Here is a 23,588-nt window from a genome sequence, read left to right as displayed (position 1 = left end):
GGCCCTGGACAATTAGTTTGGGCTGCCAAAGCTAAACGGAATAATATCCAATATTTATTTGTAATCTTCGTGGCCCATTCCAGTTCTGAAATCTCAACTTAATTAAGTTAGAATATTCCAATATACTGAGTGTTGAAAAGGAAACCAATTGTATTTAATATATCCTATATTTCGTTTAAAGGAGAATCTGAAAAACTAAACCTCCGTTTGGTTGGTATTATTGCAAACGGTTATAATAATTTTTTTGCTGAAAAAATGTCTCAAAGGTATTTAATAAATTTTAAAAACTGTTATCTGGAAAAACTTTTTTGATCTAAAAATTATTGTTAGCAAAAGTATGTCCCCATGTATTTGAAAAAACTGTTTTCAGTTTTTACAGCAAATAGTTATTAGTGTCACCATCAAACATTCTCACAAATATTATTTTAATATGTTATATCTCATAATATGCATAAATTAAAAAAAATATCAAACACTCATTTAATTTTTCTGACAACACTTTTTCTACCAACACTTTTTTCTCACCTCACAACAGTTTTTAACGACACTCTCAAATAGAGTCTAAGATGGAAGCTGTGGGATACTATTTTAATACACAATAGAATGTACGTGATAGATAAATATGCACAAACCGCAGCTCAAACAAGAAACATATGTAGCTAGTTTTACTAAAATTTAGAATTTTATGAATGCATACCTTTTACTAGACAAAAATTTAGTACATATTTCGAACTCACATATTAATTGGATGGCACCTATCAATAATTTTGACACCAATACTTTTGATCACATCAATAAATTAGTTAATTGAATTTGAAGATAACTCCATTGACACCAAAATAATCAAACCAATACATATATCACTTGTCATTTCGCTTTAATCTTGATACGGCGTTCCTCCATTACACCAACCAAGTCATAACAAAAAGTCCTGAGCCACAATGCCAGTGTCAATGCGTATATATATCTTATGAAGGACCAATATTGTAGCATTAAATCAAAATTTTCCAAGGCTAGAAATTAAGTTTTATCATAAAGCTTTTTTTTATATCGAATCTCCATTTTCCAACTGAAGAAATCTCTTACCGTTGGAGGGTCAAACAAATCAATAGACAAAATAAATGATGAAATTTTCAGACAACCCTAATGAGAAAGAAATTGCGTAAATTCGTCCCTAGCGATTTTTTTATTGTCATTATAATTTTCCACTTATAATGATTATATATCACTGCTCAAAAAATAATCAAATAATTTTTTTATTATAAATAACTCACTACGTCATATATGACCTATCACAATGATTTAAATAGTGAAACATGTGGAAATTTATGTTACATTAGGATATTAATCGATTTAAAAAAACAACATTTTACAAATAATTAAATATATACAATTATTTGACTTCAAAATTAATCAAGTTTTGATAATACAATTAAGCAATAATATTAAAATATACTTTCAGATCAAATAATTGAATAATTCTATATTTATTTTAAATATTAAAGTAAATATAAGTTTTGAATTATTAATTACACCATTTTTTAAATAAAAATATTATAAATAATCACTATATTTGACTTTAAATTAGCAAATTTTGATAAGATAATTTTTTTGTTTAATTTTATAAACTGTACTAAGTAACTGATTTTTTTATTAATAAAAATATGAATAATATTTATAATTAAAAATTTATAAAATAAAAAAGTCAAATTATCAATTTTTAGTTGGGATCTGGCGGGCTAAAAATGCTCTCCAATTTTGAACAAGCGGGCAATTTGTATTTCTATTGGGCGTGTTAAAAATTCAGTATAGTGAAAACTTATCTCTCTGAAAATAAATTTCTACTTATCCTATCTAAACATCACTCTTTCTGTCTTTTTCTCTCGCAGCTCTTACTCTTTCTGTCTGCTCTCTTCTTATTCAAAGGTAAATTAAAGATAAACTTTCACAAATCGATGGAGACAGGTACTCCTTCAACCGATTCGAGTTCAAACAAAACTAGGGTTTTAAGTTTGAATTGAGTTACTTTTTTCTTTAGTTAATTTCTCTTGTTCCAGTACTAATTTCATTTTTATCTTTTTGTCTGGTGCTAATTTGGGGTCGAATTAGTTTTAGGGTCGAAGTGGCTTTGGAGTCGAATAAACTTTAACTTATGTCTAGCTCGTATTTATTTATTTTAGGGGTTCAATTGAGTCTTTAATAGCTATAATGGTGTTTTCTTATATAACTCTGTTTTAAATAGGTCTATTTTGTGACGAGACTTCTTTCGTTTCAGGCTTATATTACACCGACCAAATATATTTTCATGATTTGCCTATGGTAGCTATTATGTAGTACTATGTTATTTCAGATACACCGAGCAAACTCCATGCTACAATGTGAATAAAATTTAATGTGAGCTTACTATTTATCACTTTTTTTCAACTGCATAGTTTTATCTAGTAGATGCTTCACATTATTCATTACTGTTATGTAGTTATTATGTATTGTATCTTTACTCTGTCAAGGTTCTTACTTTATAATATCTAAAATCCTAAAATGAAATGTTCTATTAACTGAATAGATATATCTATCTTATTATTAATAGCCCAACAAGGGGAAATATTAGTGTGACATTTAATTAGACTCAAAATTCCTGAGTCATTTTATTATCTTCTAAAATAGTGAGACATTTTATTATGTGTGAAAATACAGAATTGACCCATCGCATTTTATAAGATTTGTAAAAGTCTTTTTCATTTGTGTTATATCAACTCTGCCTTTAGGGCTCACCGCTTAGGATGTGGCGCCGAAATATCTAGGGTCGGGGATGGAGGGGCGAATCGGAGGCAACACAATTGGTAAGAATTGAAACATCAAAACGTGTTGATTGTGGATCTGTATCTGGGTTTGTTTGTATAGGTAGGTGTATCCAATCATGTTGCTCATTCTTGAAACCGTAGTATATTTCATGTACTGTGAATTGCTACAAAGAGTGGACCAAATAAATGCATCAATCATATTAATAATTCATATGAATATTATCTTGGTATTGTGAGCATTTTATGTGCTACCACATGGTCGTTGGGTTCTTTATTGTTTGATTGAAGATTGGAAGCTAAAATGTTCTATTTTTTGTGTCTGCACATGACAGTTAATCAAAGTGATGTTTCGGCATGGAAGAGGGGACATCCACCACTTCCCGTGACGGAGGTGTTCCTGGAGTGCAGAGGGTTATCAAGGCAGAGTGTTGATGCTTCCCGACTAAAAAGTAAGTTCTAAATATAATATGATCCCAACAATTTTATTATTAGGTAATGTCAGTTGAGTACAATTATAATAAAAGAATTGTAATTATATGTGATTCCAAGACTTTCGTTATTACATTTTGAGGATAATAAATTTGTAGATTAAATAGAAATATTGGGTTTAAACTTGCAACTCAATTTCAATAGTTTCATGGCTATGTGATTTTTCAAGAAACCTGCATGAAAATAAAGGTAAAACCAATTTAGTTATCAAAGTATCATTAAAAATTGTTTTTTCTTATTGATACAATCTATTTTATTATTTCATTTATTTAAACAAATTAATATTATTTATTTAGCTGTTAATCCCATACCAATCATAAACTTATCCTATCAGATATTTTCAATGTGTACATTTTAGGTCTTCGTCACTCTTTTCTTTGTTTACATATATATATATCCATTGGTTATATTCTTTGAGAGACTAAATTCTATGTTACATGCTAAATATTGTCTTTGATATTTTGGTCTTTAAACTTCAAAAGCAAAAGTGGAGCTCAAGGGTCTTGCCAGTTGGCTTCACTGGTTGGAGCATGTCTTTAACGTTAGTATATACCATTCCCTGCATATAATTGAATAATTTTCAATTAATAATTTTTAATTAATAACCCATAGTTTTTTGTTGCATCAATATATTATCTTCATTGGCAGCAAATGTTAGTTTGGTTATCTTTAACTGTTTACAGTTATCTGTCCACCTTAGGATAACTACCTTGGAATCAAGAAGATCAAAAGAGAATGGTTTTGCTTAACCCCGTTGGACTGCCGCGTCTAAGAACACTGTTTCCTTCCTTAGAGCTAGCAATGTCCCTATGTGGTAACCTGAAAATGACATGCTTATATATTATAATTTTGATGGATGTTGCTACCTTTCTTTCAACGTTTTTCGATCTTTTAGGTCTTTTCAGTTGTTACTATTATTTTATTATTTTGCATATTTTGAAGCCTGCACTTATAATATTGATGGGCCATAAAATAAATTCTTTGTGTTATTCATTCTCGGTGACCTAATAATGACTTACTAAATTATTATTATTATTATTATTATTATTATTATTATTTAGATAGATAGTTATTGCTTTTAGTTCATTTTTTTGATTCTTTTTTTGACATGTTCAGTATTTATTTTATTTCACTATCCTGCATATTTTGAAGCCAAATTTTATAATATTGGTAGATTGTACGACAAAATCTTGATCGTTATTAACTCACATAACAAATCTGGTGAGTGATAAAGAATAAATCTGGTGAGTGAGAATGAACAAATCGAATATAGTTGACCTTCTTACAGTAAATTAGTGGAAGTCGAGAGAGTGGGATGATGAGATTTAGGGTTTTTGGATAAGGGTGAAAAAGTGTCGAGATATGAGTGAGTCATGAGTGGAGGTGAGAGTTGAGAGATTAGGGTTCTTGGCGAGAGAGTCAGGAGAGAGAATTTAGTCGACAGAGAGTTTAGAGAAAGTGAGATTTGTTTTCTAGGTTTTAGTTTGTATTTAATTTGTTGAAAGAGGGGGGAAACAAAAATTTGTGCAGGGGGAAAAAATTTGGTAATAAGTGGGAAAATTTTTGACTAACGGGGGAAAATATTGGAGGGGTGCGAGATTAACTTTTTTAGGAGAACTTATGATATCGGTTTTAATAAAAATTGATGTCATAAACATAGAAAGACATCACATTTACATGGGATGATGTTAATAAAACTTTTGACATCATTGACATGAGTGACCGATGCCTAATATGTGATGTCTATTCACCTTTTTATTGTAGTGGATATTTACTTGCTCATCAGTTTGAAGGGCATGGTGTAGTAAATCCAGTTTCTAAGCTATGACTTAAAATTCATTTTGAACAAACGATTTTAATTGTTATCATGCATGGGGTTCATCGTGGTGATCATCGACCCATATATTTTAAAATCTTATATCTTATGTGAGCTGTAAATGCAGAAGGTTTTGAAAAACAACACAAAAACCATTTTGCGGCATCCGGGTGAAGCGTGCTATTTCTCAAAGGCTCCTATGAAGATTAGTATATTATTATTTATTTATTTTATATAATGTTTATGTAAATGCATTAATTAAATGATTTAATTAGTTGGAGAGTTTAATTGTACTTTGAAAATAAAGAGTTAGGAATTTTCAAGGCCTTTAAGTTATTGAACATAAGCTAGCTAGAATGTTAGCTTGTATCAATTACTTTTGTCGCTTATTTACTACCCACTGTTTAGATACAATTCAAAAAACAAGTTCAATTACTGAAAAGGAAATTGTAATAACCCCAATTTTTAGAAATTTTTGAAACCCGGATGAATAGTAACTTTTGCTGACAATGCTGATTAAGAAAAATTATCAGATCACGATATTTAGGAGTACTGTTATGGAAATTCTAAGATCGTATTAGTATTCCATAAAGAAAATAAGTGTATGTAAAAGCCGTCGGATTTCGAAAACGAGCACTTTTATTTTTCCCCGAGATTTCTACCAGACATTAAGGGATTTAAGGAATTAATATTAAGATGAAGGATTTTAAATTCAAGGATTATAAAGGAGAATTAATTTAGGTATTAAAAATACCAAGAAGATTTTATCAATTAAACCATTAAGGTATTTAACCAAACGATCAACGAGATTGAGTGATAATCGGACAAAGAAATGAATAACGACTCTTTAAATACCTTTGCAAGTGGCAAGACAAGTGGATGGTTGATCAAACAAGAAACCAAGTGATAGTTAGGAAGGAATGGCTAGTTAATTATCTAGTTAACCAGGGATGATCTCATCTCACCACAAATCACCAACACATGGCAAATGGTGACATCATCTTTCACTAACTCTTTTTTTTATTATTAACCTAGCAAAATATCAAGACAACCCATCATTATCCACCACATTATTCCACCAACACAAGAAAGCAAAAGCATTTCCTCCCCCATTTCCATTGCTCTCGGCCAAAACAGAACCAGCACATTAAAACTGCTGTATCTCCTTCATTTCTCACTTAAATGTTGTGTTCTATAGCTCGTTGGAAAGGTATTGAGATGCCCTACAAATCTTGTTCACAAGTCTCGTCCAAATAAGCATGGTAAGACCCTCATTTTTACAGTTATTTCAATCGGACTTTTAAAAACTTCAAAGCCTAACTTTGTGTCCTTGATTTCTTTGGAAAGATCAAGCTTGTAGGAGGCTCCCTAAGGCTTCCTAGCAACTTAACACCTCCCAAGGAAGGTATAAACTTCAAACCCTAGCCTTTACTTTATTTGTTAGTAAGTTTAATGGTTGGTTTTGTGAAATGAGAAGCATGGATTGTGATTATTAGTAGTTTGGTTTGATTTGGAAGTGTTTTGGTAATTGAAACTTGATTATAGTTCATAGGTCTTGATTGTGGTTGTTTGAGTTGAAAAACTTGGAGGTTATAAACTGATGTGGTATGGTTTAGGTGAAGTTTTGTTGTATTGATGGTTATGAGTTGGTTGGTGGTTAATTGGAGTAGTTTAAACATTGGTAATCGCGCAAACATAGCCGTCGTAATGCCCATTTTTATTCAACTGCTTGTTCTTAGTGTTCAGCAAAGAAAACTCAATAAACAATCTGTAACATTACCATGTTTAGCTAGAGCGTGTCGTGAGCTTCGTTTTGATATGTGGATCGCTTGGTTCCGATGTATGGTTTAGGAGAAACGACCGTTTTAAATAACGGCGTTTCGCGAACGAACCTTTACCCCTCGCATTACTTTGAGACCTTGTTTAAGGCCCCTAAAAGACTAATCGGATTACAAAACAATTATGTAAGGTGGATTAGGAAGTTGGTAAAGTACTCGCGAAAGAGTTGCCTTAAAATTCGTAATGATTAATTTATTAAAATTGGTGGAGCCGAGGGTGTGCGAAAGATTAACGCAAATCGTTAAGCGTATAAGCGAACGTTAGGGTCTAAGTGGATAAAGTCTAGTTTCTTAAGCGACCGTGATTTAATTCCGGCTTATGTTGTTGTTCATAGGTTACTGGACCCACTATAAGCTTAAGTCTACCCCAGAGCACTCAGGCAAGTTTTCTACCAGTTATACTGTTGTTGTGATGTATATATGTATATGCATTATCTTGTGATAAGTGCATGATTGTTATTAGAAAATCTTGCGATATATTGGAGCATGCTGATATGGTATATATGCATGTCTGTTTCGTAATCTTGATATCTAATTATTGATTCAATTGCTTATGAGTTGCATAATACCTATGCTAGAGATAAGCAGTAGTTGCGTATACCCTTAGTATAGGGGACCTAAAGCTGAACATATTTCTAAACCGGGAGTCGATGTTCCCGAGTATAATATATATATATATATATTTATATATATATAGATATAGTTTTCAAAACTATTAATCGAATAAGGTTTATTCGATAACTTTATTTTATTTAATGAATATTATTTTGAATATTCATTCGAGAACTTATGACTCCGCTTATTTTTTCTAATGAATATTACTTCGAATATTCATTCGAGGACTTATGACTCCGCTTATTTTATTTAATGAATATTATTTTGAATATTCATTCGAGGACTTATGACTCCGCGCATTTTATTAAATAATATTCTTTATTTTATTAAAGAATAATGTTTCGATAATCAAACTTATTTTTGATTATTCAAATAAAGATCGTACTTTCGTATAAGTATATCTTTGGTTATTTATTATTCATTTCAAGTATGAGTTTTAAAACTTCTGCTTCAATTATTTTTATAGAGATTATCCTTTATGGAAATATTATTTAAATAATAATATTCAGATATTCTCCAACATATCGAGACTGATTTATTTTATTAAATCAACATTACTCCAAACATTCTTAAAAATATTTTCGAGTCTTCAAAAAGATTTTAAAAGTTAGAGCGGATCCCAAAACTCGTTTTTAAATTTAAGATCTTCCTTTCCAAGCGGATTTAAATACTCGCTTAAAAATTGAGGGATCCGGCTCTGTGGTGTATTTTATAATTGCAACGAGGTTGCTGTTTTGATAAAACATTTTGATTACTTGCCCAACGTTCGGGAAGCAAGTCCATCTATTTGAGTCGGCATAAGCAACATGGGCTCAGTGGGCGTCCATGAAAGTGTAAGTGGCTCAGTGGGAGTCTATCAATGCGTAAGTGGCTGAGTGACAGTCCAGCATAGGTCCTAATGCGGCCAGGGTGATGACCAGTGGGGAATTCGTCCATCTACTAGTAGAAAATGTTACTTATTGGTATCTTTCCTGATCAACAAGATATCATGTTTATGCCAAGGTTTTCTTCTTTCCAAATTCATTGGATATTATAACTCTGTTTATATTTTTCATAACAGAGGTTTTCAAGGAAAGTATGAGATATATATATAGGTGTATATATATATATATATCGGGACTTAATGAAGTATCTCGTAACTTCATTTCTTTTGAATGATATTTCAAAGATTGAATCTATTCAAATCTTATCTTGTAGTCTCATCTATGTGATGAACTTTTGAACTGGTGATACCTTGAACGGTGGTAGTTCAAGTAGTATTTGAAAAATATATAAGTATATTGGAGTATCTTGTAACTTCATCTTTTCAACTTATATCTAGTAAATGATTATCTTATGCATGACAAAGATTTTCAGAAAAAACGTTGAGACAAGGTTAGATATATGAGATCACCTTGCAACGATATTTTATACAGTTATACACTGGAACTCTGTGTGTATTATGCATGGAAGAGGACTTCCAAGATTTGGGAAGTATATATGTATATATATACTGAATATTTTGTGACTTTGTCGCATTTAGATTTCAAACTTGGTTCATTTCTTCTTGACCAAGACTTTCATGAGTAATATGAGAATGCTCATATATTGTAAATTATTATACATATTATTTCGGTGGGCTTGTTGCTCACCCTTGCTTTCTTCTTTCATCACACAACAACAGATAGACAAGATGAGTAGGACCAAGCTCCCAATTCGTGAGCGGATAGGAAACGTTCCGTAGTTTCCTGTAGGCGTTGATGCCGTTGTGGCTGAGGTAGTAGTTACCAATAGGCTAGGCTTTCAACTTTTGATGTACCATATTTATGTATATTATGAATTGTAATAATGGCAAAGAATATGTAAATTTATTCAGAAACCCTTTTTAGGTGTAATGACTTATAATTGCGGAAAAAAATGACTTGTGTTATTTTTGGTATTCATCTCTGACACTATAACTTATGGTGTGTGTGTGTATATTGTGGGGTCACAGTACGCAGTAGTTGGTTGACTGTTAAGATTAAGTATTGATAAGGGAAATGGAACTCGTGACAACCCGAATCCCCGACCCCCGATTTGGGGGTGTTACAGAAATGGTATCAGAGCTAAGCGTTATAAACCTCAGAGATGATGCGTCGTTAAAATGATAAGTTCACTAAGATAATAAGAACTTTTGCCAAGTTCATAGTCGGACTACCTAACGTAGTACTGACAGTTAAAACCCTTATGGAAACCCTTATAAATATCGTGATAAAAGCGTAGCTCGTTATCGTATATGGTAGTGGGACTCCGAGCTCTGAAGTCCAAGAGCAATAATATGATGATGTTTTACTACATATTGGGGATCAGATTATGGATCCAATGGAGCACCCTAATGAGGGACCGGATGATAATCATATTGAGGAGGTAACTGTTGAGGATGTTGTCTCAGAAGGGATTGTTGCTGAGAAGGATCCCGTGGAGGATCCTAACAAGACTGAAGAGATGATCGCTAAGGAATTAATGACCGTAATCAGGGTGACTACCAGAGGTAGGATTGGCCGGTTACTACCGGAGGTTCGTTCAAGATTGCAAAGATCACATCCCCTGTAACACAGCTTACTCGTAAGACTGAGAAGTTTGAATGGACAGAGAAATGTGAGAATATCTTCCAAGAACTGAAGTAAAGATTGGTGACGACCCCTATGTTGGCGTTGCCAGATGGAAAAGGAGATTTTGTGATTTGAAGTGACGCTTCGCACAAGGAATTAGGGTGCATGCTTAGACAACAGGATAAGGTATTCGCGTACGCGTCAAGACAATTAAGGGAATATAAAATTTGATATTCCCCCATGATCTTGAGCTCACGACAATTAGTTTTTCCCTAAATATTGGAGGCACTACTTGTATGGAGAGAAGTGCGAGATTTACACAAACCATAAGAGCTCAAGTATATTTCCACACAGAAAAAGCTCAATATGCGCCAGAGGAGGTGGTTAGAGCTAAACACGGATTACGAGTATGAGATTCTTTATCATCCATGGAATGCCAATATGGTGGCTAACTCCCTTGGTAGAAAGGAGAAACTCAATATGATAATGTCTTCGAGAGAGTTGATAAAAGATTTTGAGAAAATGGAAATAGAAATGAAGGTAACCGGAGCCGGTACCGAAAAGTTGTTGAGATTTGCAATGCAGCCCGAATTACTAGAAAATATCGTATGGTGCCAAGAAAAAGGGATGAATGAAGGCAGAGAGCCAATGACTAGAGAAGAGATTAATACCGAGAAAGATGATAAGGGAATAATGAGGTATTCCTACAGAATTTGGGTTCCAAATTCAAGAGCTTAAACATGAGATCTTAGATGAAAGCCATAGTTTGAGGAATAAGATATAGGGAAAACCCTGAGTTTGATAGTCAGGGTGTAATATCCAGGATATATCGTATAATTATTTTTGCTAATAGATAATTATTATATGTATTCAGTATCTATTCTGTGAATAATTTGTTAAGTGTTAAATGTGTTTGGATGTTTAAAAATATTATTAATTGAGTATTTTAATTTTTATATGTCCAAAATAAAATATAGATAATTGTCATATCTTCCTAATTATTTTTATGTTGATTTATGAATTTATAGGAATCATATGGATTTTATAAAATCTTTTTCCGGGTATTTAAAACCTATTTTTATAAAAACGGGAACCAACCGACGTCATCCGTTGTTACGTTTTTAGAACCCGAAACTCTTCCGAGAACTCCTTCCTAACCTAATTGCAATATTCCGAGCATTTTCCGTGTTTCGACTTTTTCGATCCGGCGTACGGTTTGTCCTGCGCGGGTCCCGGCGCAACATTTTCGATACATTATTCATTTCGGTAAATCGATAAAACTCGCATTTTCGAGAAACAGGAGCTTTTTATTAAACTATCACAATTATCACCTCGTAGTACGTGTAACCAGGCGCTAAGACCAAGACCGCAGTACAAATTGTACTGATTTGGATAAGTATCTCGAAAACCGGTACCGTTTGGATCAGTTTTTATAAATAAACGTACCGTTTTATATCCTGAATGATCCAACGGGATACTAATTTCCCGTAATTATAAATAGCTTCTACCGTATTTTATTTTGTACCGAAAATCATTTGCAAACAGCTAAATAGATAATTATTCAGAGAAATGAACCGTGTTCTTCGTGTTCTTCGTAATCAAACAAAGATTTGAAGGCATTATTGGAATCCGATGGAGGCGTATGAATAGTCAAAACGAAGCTCTCGACAAGACGATCGTACCCGTATTAAAATCTTCGAATAAAGGTATTTATTTTTCAATTTCATATTTTTCAGTTTTTAATTATTTAAACTTAAATTCGGTTTTTGATTTAGAGGAATGGTTTGATAATTTTGTTGGTTGATTATGATTGTAGAAGTTCTAAGGATCATTTTCATATATTGATTGCTTGATTTGGTTCAGTAAATAGTAAAAACGAGTTTTAAAATTTTATAAGATTTATACATCGATTTTTCTTGGTTTAATCTAGTGTTTTGAGTGTTCTTGATGGCATGAATAGATTATACATGTAATAAGGTTTATTTTGGTACCAAAATCGTTACTTTTGGTTCAAAATCGAGTGATTTTGATAAGTGGCCAGAAAACCGAGGTTGAAGGTCGGGTTTTGGTCGGAATCGGAGTTCGGGCAGGATTTTGGAGATGTTTGTGTTAATTCTGGATTGTTGAAATCAAAAGGGATGTTTTGAGATGAAAACCGAGTTGATTGGGATTGATTTCAGCCAGGAACGGGCCTGGCCGGAACTTGGAAGTTCGCCGGTCGTTTTCTGGAAATTCCAGAATCCGGCGGCCTGTTCTTCAAAGTCCGGCCACCGGCCGCCCGTCTGTGCCGCCCTTTGATTCAAGGTTGAAGACAACCTTGACCTGAGGATCTGTTTCTGGATTTTTTTTTTATTAATAATTCAAAAATTCATTATTTAAATTCTAAAATTCATTTTTAATTTCTGGAAATTCCAAAAATCATTATTTTAATTCCAAAATTTATTTTTAATTCAAAAATAAATCTGAATTAATTAGTTAATTAATTTTAATTAATAATTAATTGATTAATTGGTTAATTAATTCAAAAATTAAATGATTAATTGATTTAATTAATTATTAATTGATTTTAATTAATTATTTAATTAGATTTAATCATTTAAAAATGATTTAAAAATCCTGAAAAATAGTTTCGAGCTTTAAAATATTATTCTAAATTATTTCCAAGGCTCAATAATTATTATAAAATTGTTTCGAAGCCGGAATTGGCCAACCGAACCCTGTTTATTACTCTAAAATTGATCCAACGACCCGTTTTAATTCCGAAAAATATTTTAAAAATCATTTTTATTACCTGAAAGCCTGTTTATGACCCGAGACTTCTTTATAAGTGATATATCATTGATTATATGACGTGTTATGTGTTATATGTGACTTATTGTTTGACTGTCGGTCTATATGTTCGATGATTACTTGTTTATAACATAACTTTCGATCCATTAATCGGATTTGGGTGAAACGAAGAGTAGATAGAAGTATGTGTTGAACAGAATCGTATGAGTGAAATATTGATAAATACTTATAATGCCTAGCAGAGTAAGCAAGGCGTAAGAAAGAGAAGCAGGTGATCAGAAAATAGAATTGACATGTAGAAAATACAACAAGTGATCAGAGGATAGAAGCGAGGCATAGGAGAAGCAGACGAGTGATTGTTGAATGGGGTCATTAAACAAATACAAGTGAAGTTGAAATTGATTATGATAAGGCAAGTACTCCTAAACTTTTCTCGAGATATATTGCAAATATTTCTAAATTCTCTTGTGACATATTGTTAATACTCAAAATAGCTCTGTTTTATATTGGAAATACTTTGAATCCTTCAGCCTTGAACCTGAGCCACATCATTTGATCTTTAAACCGCAAGCCTTATTCTTTGTGAACCATTTCTTGTTGATTTAACGGATATTAAACCACACAAATACAATACTACTCCACAAATATATATCCATCAAATACCAAATACTGAAACAGAATTGTTTGAACATACAGAAACTTTTATACTCAACCATACCTTGTGACATCAAAGTACTAAAACCTGGTAAAAACATTATTCATCTAATACCCGATTATCCTACCGGCTGAAGGCCACTTCTTTTATGTACTTTGACATACCCTTTCGGTAACCATGAATTTTTACCATACTCTTTTACAAATGTTTTATTGTTATTGATTATGATCTGGTTTTATTGAACTCTATTATTTATCATATTGAAATACTTAGAATTGGATAGTTTTCTTTGTGTGGACTAGATTCGTGGTCAGACCATATCGATGGTCAAGTTGGGCCAATGTGTGCCTTGGATCCAGTAGTTAGAGCAGTGCTGTGTGCTTTGCTTGGGGTTAGTGCGTGACTGATCAGCAGCCTAACATTGGTTTTAAAAACTTAAAATGAATATCCAATTCTATTGGTTGTTTAACAAGAAACTTGATTCCTCTGAATCATCTCGTTTATTATTGTTTAACCTCAGTTATTGATAATATGACTTGCTGAGCTAGTTAGCTCACTCTTGCGAATCTTTTTATGTGTTCTACAGTTAAGAAGGATACGGTTGATAGTGAGGTTTCCCAGTTTAATGTTCGAGCTAGGATTCCAGCTTATGATTGATCGAGCTAGCAAAAGCTTATGGCAGTAGTGAGATAGCAAGGTTGTAAGAATAATTTTATATCAGTTGTAAATTAAATTAGTTGGGTTATGGTACGTTGTAATAAAAGTTAAGGTTGTGGCTTGTTTTCATACTTTAACCTGTTGCGATCCGTGGTTATGTAAAGCAGGGTCATTACAAATAATAATTTATATACAGGTTTATATATTAAGTATGTGTTGTGGACCCCAAACCTCTGATCCGGGTTTGAAGGACGCCGCACAGGGAGGTCGCCATCAAGATAGAAGGAACCCATAACATAATGAAGTAGAAAACAAGGATTTTAATGTATAAGATAACCCCGATTATGGGAGAAGGATGAAACATTTCATACTAAGAAAATAGAAGTCGAGCAAGATAGGGAGAACCAGGACGGTACTCCTATGGGGAAAATCATGGACCTGCTTAAACAAAACTTATACTTTTACCCCCAACCACCACCCTAAGGAAATAATGCGGTGGAAAATTCTTTCATGACCTTTAAGTCGCTAAGCTCTCAGAGTTCCAAGGAACATGTTGACCCAGTTGAGGCAAGAGCCTGGCTAAAAGAAATATAGGAATCATTTGAGATTCTAAATGATTGACGAAGCGAAAAAGACTGTTTTTTTTCACTTACCTTCCTAAGAGAGAGGCCACCCGTTGGTGAAAGGCCAAGAAAGACACGGGGCCAGAGGTTATAATAAACCGATTAAAGTTCAGTCAATTGTTTTCGGGAAAGTACTTCCCAAGATTATAGAGATAGTGTAAAAGCTTTAGAGCCAGAACCAAGGCGGACGAGTATGATGAATTATGAATCTAAGTGGTAAAAGGTGGCAAGATTCGTCCTGAGGACATGAATCCCAGAACAACGTGATGTTTGAAGTCAATGATTAATGGGTTCATGAAATGATTGTAATAAAAAAAAGAAACTGAAGTGGAAAGGAATATAAAGGTAATATAGTTTGAGAAATGATAAGGGAGTTGGGTATGAGGAAACCCTAAAGACTCGTAGCAATAGAACTAGAAAAGTATACAATCGTCAGGATGAGGGTGATTCACCATGAGTTAAAGTTGATGGTTGAAGGTATAAGAGATACATATATTTTATCCCCTTTAAGTTGGGAGGATTCGAGGAAACCTTGAGATAGTTCGAGGATAAATAATGAGACGCAGATAGACTGAGGAGACAAGAAAGTAAGAAATTAGGAAATTGGATGAAGGAAGTGACCTTCAAGAATGTGAAGTGTAAGTAACGCATGTGAATTAATACCCAAAAAGGGGGATGCAAGGTATAAAAGATATCCCAACATTGAGATTACTGTTGAGATAAATAAAAGAGGTAAATGAGTAGTTAGAACTAAAAAGTTCACGTTGAACACGACCAATATCTTCTAGAACATCCCTGTTATCATTATTGAATCAGGCAAGAAAAGCGGATAACCGTTGTTATCTTTTGGAGGCCATATTGATTGACCTCATTTTGAATACAGATGTTATTATGAAATTAGGCATATACTATCGAGGTGGGAATGATTGAATAAGATACCCTTATCAGGGATATATGACTTGATTTATCCATGTAAGGATGCAAGTACCTTTTTAAAGGTGGAATTAAGGATATAACCTTAATAGCTTGAGATGAACCATGGGGGATGCATAAAGGATGGCATTTCACCCTTAATAGGGACATTATGAGTTTGGGTAGTACGAAATGAAGGACTAAGGCAACAACAACCTTTAAAGATCAGTGGAGAAAGTTTTCAAAACTATATAGAAAATGATTCTGGTATTAGTAAATGGTATCTTGATATGCCCTTTACCTAGGGTGTACCTGATGAAGGATTTAAGGATAACCTTAGAGGTTTTACAAGGAGAAAGGTAATATTCAAAGTTCTCAAGAATAGAAATTTTGATAAAGGAAATATGATGTAATTATAATAATGCCAGGTGGGGCACATGTTGGACCATAAGAAAGTATAGATCGACCCAATGAGGGTCGAGATTGGTGAAAACGAGAAGGACCCAAGGTAAGAGACGTCCTAAGTATGATCGAGAGTCAGTCGTGACAATGTTCACATCTAAAGACTAAGACAATGACTTATGGAAAAATGGTGATTTTTTTTCTCACCAGGACTTAAGAAAAGAATTTTCACATAAGCAGTGATTGAAATGAGGTAGAAAATTTAGTTGGAGGTGGTTAAAATGACATTGATTGTAAGGAAATTTTACTATCAGGAAAGGCCAAAGAGGTGGCCGATACTCTAAGTGTAAGAGAGCAATTATAGGCGCTCGTGCCAGAGGAATACAGTGACGATGGTTAAAGCCGTGAAGGTTGTATTATGATTTGAAAGATTGACATTCCTTCTGATGATTGTGCGATACTCAACCGTAATAGTAGTTTAGTAAAGATTTAATTTATGTAATCGCCGTGAGCGGGCTATCTATCTTAGCCTATCTAGAGATAAGCCATGACCATGTTACGAAAGGACTAAATGGATCTTTGAGTTTCATGTCTCCAAATAAAGACATATGGTTAATAATGGTATTAACCTGATATCGTTGCTTTCATTGAAACTCTTCTGCAATTTTTTCTAGCTTCATGTCATATGTACATCAAGTTCAGGAGTGTTCTTCATGAATCATGAACGGTGTTCATGTTGCCTCCTTAGAAGAATTGGATACGATAGTTATGGACTTTGTATGGTTAGATATTAAGATCTCATGGAAAACGAATGACTATAGTAGGTCCGTGGTGGACTATAGTAATGCAGCAATGATTCTGCGAGTAATGAGCCGATTACAACCGTGAGAGTTGTATTGGAATGGATGCTGAGATTGAGTACAACTAATCGGGTCGAGGTGATGTATAAGTTATTAATGATAGACCGACTAAGCCGAACATTTACCTATGATATATTTATCCCTTCTTATCGATAAAGAGTAGTATTACCCATACGAAGAAGGTTGTGGTATAGAAATGGATTCTAGTAACGATGAGGTCTAGAATGAAATCCCAGATTCGATTTTCGTTGTCGAGGGAGTTTCAAGGGTGATTATGTATAAGCTAAGCAAGAGCATGGGTCCATAGAATGATGGACGGAATAGCAAAAATATTTAAGCAGGTGAAATGCGATGCTATAATACTTGATGTTGATATATATACGTATACGTTTTGTTCTCCAATGACAAACCTCTATAGTTCAGAGGTATATTCCAAGCCAGATATTTTATGGCAGTATTTTTTTCATATATACAATTCTCTTCAGTTCGTTCTTTTCTCTTCTTTTCATTTCATGTAAGCTGAGAAGAACAACCCTTCCAGAAGGGGAGGTATTGCCGAATGACTATCTATCGGTGTGATAGAAGCCTAGTAGGATACCACATGTTGTTTAATTGCTTGTCAAGTACTAAAGGCTGGCCACCTTCTGTACTAACTATGCAATAGAACAAGTGTTCATGATCATAGTGATCTCTCAATAAATTCTTTTACTTCTATACGAAGGACCAAGCTTTCGAAGATGGAGGCAGCTAGAGATGAAGTGGTACCAAGTACGATGGTATTTGGATTCTAACGCGTTCGTGATACTAAGGTTGACGCGATTATTAAAAGGTTATAAAACTCTAGCGAGTAAAGGTATATCTAGAATAGTATTCTGTACGGAAGATAGTACCGATTACGAACTGGAAAAGAATGGGTATTGAGAAGCAAAAGCTATAATGCTAGAAGCTATGATGGGAGTCTGTGAAACAGACTTGAAAGAATTTGGAATGATCACTTAACGCGGATTGAGTTTTCTTACGATAATAGATCATATGTCATTATCGAGATGTCGCCTTATGAGATCCTTGAGGGAACACGATGTCGATCTCCCTTATGTTAGGATGAAGTTACAGAGCGCTAGATGCTCGGACCAGCAGTGGTCCAAAGGACCAGGGATATAATAGATCTAATCAGAGGGCGGCTGGTAGTAGCCCAAGATGGACATAAGAAGTATGTTGATTTGACACGAAAGGACAAAGAGTAGGAAGTAGGGGACCTAGTGCAGTTATAGGTATTCCCTTGGAAATGATGGATGAGGTTCGGAAAGAAAAGAAAGCTAAGCCCTCGAATTGTTGGACCCTTTGAGGTATTAAGACGTATTGGGAAGTTAGCATATGAGCTAGCCCTACCCCCGAACCTGTAGGAAGTTCATAACGTGTTCCATGTATCAATGTTAAGGAAGTGTAATTCGGATGCCAGACAAATAGGGGCGTATGAGCGCATAGGCATGCAACCAGACGTAACCTATATGGAGCAACCAGGAAGGGTTATAGATCGAAAAGGGACAAGTGCTTAGGAGAAGGGTTATCAAACTAGTCAGAGTTTGGTGGTAGAACCACAACGTGGAAAATTAACTTGAGAGTTAGAAGGCACAATGCTAGAAAAGCATCCCCAACTGTTTTCTATCTGATTCCGGGACGAAATCCTTTTAAGGAGGGGAGACTGTAATAACCCCAATTTTTGGAAATTTTTGAAACCCGGATGAATAGTAACTTTTGCTGACAATGCTGATTAAGAAAAATTATCAGACCACGATATATAGGAGTACTGTTATGGAAATTCTAAGATCGTATTAGTATTCCATAAAGAAAATAAGTGTATGTAAAAGCCGTCGGATTTCGAAAACGAGCACTTTTATTTTTCCCCGAGATTTCTACCAGACATTAAGGGATTTAAGGAATTAATATTAAGATGAAGGATTTTAAATTCAAGGATTATAAAGGAGAATTAATTTAGGTATTAAAAATACCAAGAAGATTTTATCAATTAAACCATTAAGGTATTTAACCAAACGATCAACGAGATTGAGTGATAATCGGACAAAGAAATGAATAACGACTCTTTAAATACCTTTGCAAGTGGCAAGGCAAGTGGATGGTTGATCAAACAAGAAACCAAGTGATAGTTAGGAAGGAATGGCTAGTTAATTATCTAGTTAACCAGGGATGATCTCATCTCACCACAAATCACCAACACATGGAAAATGGTGAGATCATCTTCCACTAACTCCTTTTTTTATTATTAACCTAGCAAAATATCAAGACAACCCATCATTATCCACCACATTTTTCCACCAACACAAGAAAGCAAAAGCATTTCCTCCCCCATTTCCATTGCTCTCGGCCAAAACAGAACCAGCACATTAAAACTGCTGTATCTCCTTCATTTCTCACTTAAATGTTGTGTTCTATAGCTCGTTGGAAAGGTATTGAGATGGCCTACAACTCTTGTTCACAAGTCTTGTCCAAATAAGCATAGTAAGACCCTCATTTTTACAGTTATTTCAATCGGACTTTTAGAAACTTCAAAGCCTAACTTTGTGTCCTTGATTTCTTTGGAAAGATCAAGCTTGTAGGAGGCTCCCTAAGGCTTCCTAGCAACTTAACACCTCCCAAGGAAGGTATAAACTTCAAATCCTAGCCTTTACTTTATTTGTTAGTAAGTTTAATGGTTGGTTTTGTGAAATGAGAAGCATGGATTGTGATTATTAGTAGTTTGGTTTGATTTGGAAGTATTTTGGTAATTGAAGCTTGATTATAGTTCATAGGTCTTGATTGTGGTTGTTTGAGTTGAAAAACTCGGAGGTTATGGACTGATGTGGTATGGTTTAGGTGAAGTTTTGTTGTATTGATGGTTATGAGTTGGTTGGTGGTTAATTGGAGTAGTTTAAACATTGGTAATCGCGCAAATATAGCCGTCGTAATGCCCATTTTTATTCAACTGCTTGTTCTTAGTGTTCAGCAAAGAAAACTCAACAAACAATCTGTAACATTACCATGTTTAGCTAGAGCGTGTCGTAAGCTTCGTTTTGATATGTGGATCGCTTGGTTCCGATGTATGGTATAGGAGAAATGACCGTTTTAAGTAACGGCGTTTCGCGAACGAACCTTTACCCCTCGCATTACTTTGAGACCTTGTTTAAGGCCCCTAAAAGACTAATTGGATTACATAACAATTATTTAAGGTGGATTAGGAAGTTGGTAAAGTACTCACGAAAGAGTTGCCTTAAAATTCGTAATGATTAATTTATTAAAATTGGTGGAGCCGAGGGTGTGCGAAAGATTAACGCAAATCGTTAAGCGTATAAGCGAACGTTATGGTCTAAGTGGATAAAGTCTAGTTTCTTAAGCGACCGTGATTTAATTCCGGCTTATGTTGTTGTTCATAGGTTACTGGACCCACTCTAAGCTTAAGTCTACCCCAGAGCACTCAGGCAAATTTTCTACCCGTTATACTGTTGTTGTGATGTATATATGTATATACATTATCTTGTGATAAGTGCATGATTGTTATTAGCAAATCTTGCGATATATTGGAGCATGCTGATATGGTATATATGCATGTCTGTTTCGTAATCTTGATATCTAATTGTTGATTCAATTGCTTATAAGTTGCATAATACCTATGCTAGAGATAAGCAGTAGTTGCGTATACCCTTAGTATAGGGGACCTAAAGGTGAACATATTTCTAAACCGGGAGTCGATGTTCCCGAGTATAATATATATATATATATATTTATATATATATAGATATAGTTTTCAAAACTATTAATCGAATAAGGTTTATTCGATAACTTTATTTTATTTAATGAATATTATTTTGAATATTCATTCGAGAACTTATGACTCCGCTTATTTTTTCTAATGAATATTACTTTGAATATTCATTCAAGGACTTATGACTCCGCTTATTTTATTTAATGAATATTATTTTGAATATTCATTCGAGGACTTATGACTCCGCTCATTTTATTAAATAATATTCTTTATTTTATTAAAGAATAATGTTTTGATAATCAAACTTATTTTTGATTATTCAAATAAAGATCGTACTTTCGTATAAGTATATCTTTGGTTATTTATTATTCATTTCAAGTATGAGTTTTAAAACTTCTACTTCAATTATTTTTATAGAGATTATCCTTTATGGAAATATTATTTAAATAATAATATTCAGATATTCTCCAACATATCGAGACTGATTTATTTTATTAAATCAACATTACTCCAAACATTCTTAAAAATGTTTTCGAGTCTTCAAAAAGATTTTAAAAGTTAGAGCGGATCCCAAAACTCGTTTTCAAATTTAAGATCTTCCTTTCGAAGCGGATTTAAATACTCGCTTAAAAATTGAGGGATCCGGCTCTGTGGTGTATTTTATAATCGCAACGAGGTTGCTGTTTTGATAAAACATTTTGATTACTTGCCCAACGTTCGGGAAGTAAGTCCATCTATTTGAGTCGGTATAAGCAACATGGGCTCAGTGGGCGTCCATGAAAGTGTAAGTGGCTCAGTGGGAGTCCATCAATGCGTAAGTGGCTGAGTGGCAGTCCAACATAGGTCCTAATGCGGCCAGGGTGATGACCAGTGGGGAATTCGTCCATCTACTAGTAGAAAAGGTTACTTATTGGTATCTTTGCCTGATCATCAAGATATCAGGTTTATGTCAAGATTTTCTTCTTTCCAAATTCATTAGATATTATAACTCTGTTTATATTTTTCATAACAGAGGTTTCCAAGGAAAGTATGAGATATATATATATATATATATATATATATATATATATATATATATATATATCGGGACTTAATGAAGTATCTCGTAACTTTATTTCTTTTGAATGATATTTCAAATATTGAATCTATTCAAATCTTATCTTGTAGTCTCATCTATGTGATGAACTTTTGAACTGGTTATACCTTGGACGGTGGTAGTTCAAGTAGTATTCGGAAAAGATATAAGTATATTGGAGTATCTTATAACTTCATCTTTTCAACTTATATCTAGTAAATGATTATCTTATGCATGACAAAGATTTTCAGAAAAACGTTGAGACAAGGTTAGATATATGAGATCACCTTGCAACGATATTTTATACAGTTATACACTGGAACTCTGTGTGTATTATGCATGGAAGAGGACTTCCAAGATTTGGGAAGTATATATGTATATATATACTGAATATTTTGTGACTTTGTCGCATTAAGATTTCAAACTTGGTTCATTTCTTCTTGACCAAGACTTTCATGAGTAATATGAGAATGCTTATATATTGTAAATTATTATACATATTATTTCGGTGGGCTTGTTGCTCACCCTTGCTTTCTTCTTTCATCACACAACAACAGATAGACAAGATGAGCAGGACCAAGCTCCCAATTCGTGAGCGGATAGGAAACGTTCCGCAATTTCCTGTAGGCGTTGATGCCGTTGTGGCTGAGGTATGAGTTACCAATAGGCTAGGCTTTCAACTTTTGATGTACCAGACTTATGTATATTATGAATTGTAATAATGGCAAAGAATATGTAAATTTATTCAGAAACCCTTTTGAGGTGTAATGACTTATAATTGCGGAATAAAATGACTCGTGTTATTTTTGGTATTCATCTCTGACACTATAACTTGTGGTGTATGTGTGTATATTGTGGGGTCACAGTACGCAGTAGTTGGTTGACTGTTAAGATTAAGTATTGATAAGGGAAATGGAACTCGTGACAACCCGAATCCCCGACCCCGGATTTGGGGGTGTTATAGAAATCAACTTGATTTATTAAAACTTCCAATCTGAATAGCGAAAGACACAAGGGAAAATGTGATAAGTAGGCAAAAGTTTTAAGGTTTGTTATTCATTTAGTTTTGATTTTGTTGGAATTGGTTTGCTCCTAAAATGTATGCAAGAATGTCACGCTATGTTGTGCAAGACATGCCTGTACTTTAACAAGACTAAGTCAAATTGACAATCCTAAGCAAGTTGTATTATAATTTTAGTTTGCATTTGTACTTGTAACATTTAAAGTCTGCAAAAATGTCAAAGAGCAGACTTGAGTCTTTTTGTTTAAACAGTATCAAGCTTTAGGATTCTATCTGAAAGAAGATCAAGAAGGTCATGCCTCAGAAATTTTTTTGAAGAAGCTTGGAGTTGAATAAATCATCTTGGATAAAAATATTCTAAGTCAAGATCTCTACAAGTCATAGATTTAGTGTTATAGAGAAGTCACTCGAGAACTCCAAATGGCTTATCGAGAAGTCAGGAAACCTATTAGAGAACTCACAGAGATATCGATAAGCCAAATTGAAGACATAAAGATTGGAGATATCGACAAGTCATTTCTTCACTAGAGAACTCGAAGTTATCAACAAGTCAACATTCATTAGAGAACTCTGAGTTATCGATAAGTCAAATTCTACTAGAGAACTCAGAGATATTGATAAGTTAAAGTGAAGATATGAAGACTAGAGATCACGACAAGCCAAATTCTCTTATAGAGAATTCAGAGACCTCTACACGTCAAATTAAC

The 23,588-nt window shown here is 33.8% G+C and overlaps 1 protein-coding gene across 12 annotated transcripts; it reads left to right on the top strand.

The window, feature by feature from the left end:
• Window positions 1–1,789: 1,789 nt before the first annotated feature.
• Window positions 1,790–22,640, top strand: LOC141678258 (uncharacterized). 12 transcript variants are annotated; one of them, XM_074484530.1, is made up of 6 exons: window positions 1,790–1,926; window positions 2,276–2,394; window positions 2,766–2,840; window positions 3,144–3,250; window positions 3,773–3,831; window positions 3,991–4,288. In XM_074484530.1, coding segments are annotated over exons 2-6 (315 nt in total). In that variant the 5' UTR covers window positions 1,790–1,926; window positions 2,276–2,392; the 3' UTR covers window positions 4,063–4,288. The 12 variants fall into 12 exon arrangements, 5 of the variants coding, with proteins under 5 accessions (XP_074340631.1, XP_074340632.1, XP_074340635.1 ...); XM_074484531.1 differs by having other exon boundaries at window positions 3,974–4,288; XM_074484534.1 differs by having other exon boundaries at window positions 3,134–3,250.
• Window positions 22,641–23,588: the final 948 nt, after the last annotated feature.

This window comes from Apium graveolens, chromosome 8 (genome assembly GCF_009905375.1).
Source record: "Apium graveolens cultivar Ventura chromosome 8, ASM990537v1, whole genome shotgun sequence".
NCBI lineage: Eukaryota > Viridiplantae > Streptophyta > Magnoliopsida > Apiales > Apiaceae > Apium > Apium graveolens.
Note: the sequence above shows the minus strand (reverse complement) of the source record. Positions and strands in the feature narration are given on the sequence as shown.

Bases quoted from the DNA above. Each gene is read 5' to 3' on its own strand.
- LOC141678258 (XM_074484530.1), top strand. The intron at 2,841-3,143 runs GTAAGAATTGAA...AGTTAATCAAAG, and splicing joins AATCGGAGGCAACACAATTG to TGATGTTTCGGCATGGAAGA. The intron at 3,251-3,772 runs GTAAGTTCTAAA...AAACTTCAAAAG, and splicing joins TGATGCTTCCCGACTAAAAA to CAAAAGTGGAGCTCAAGGGT.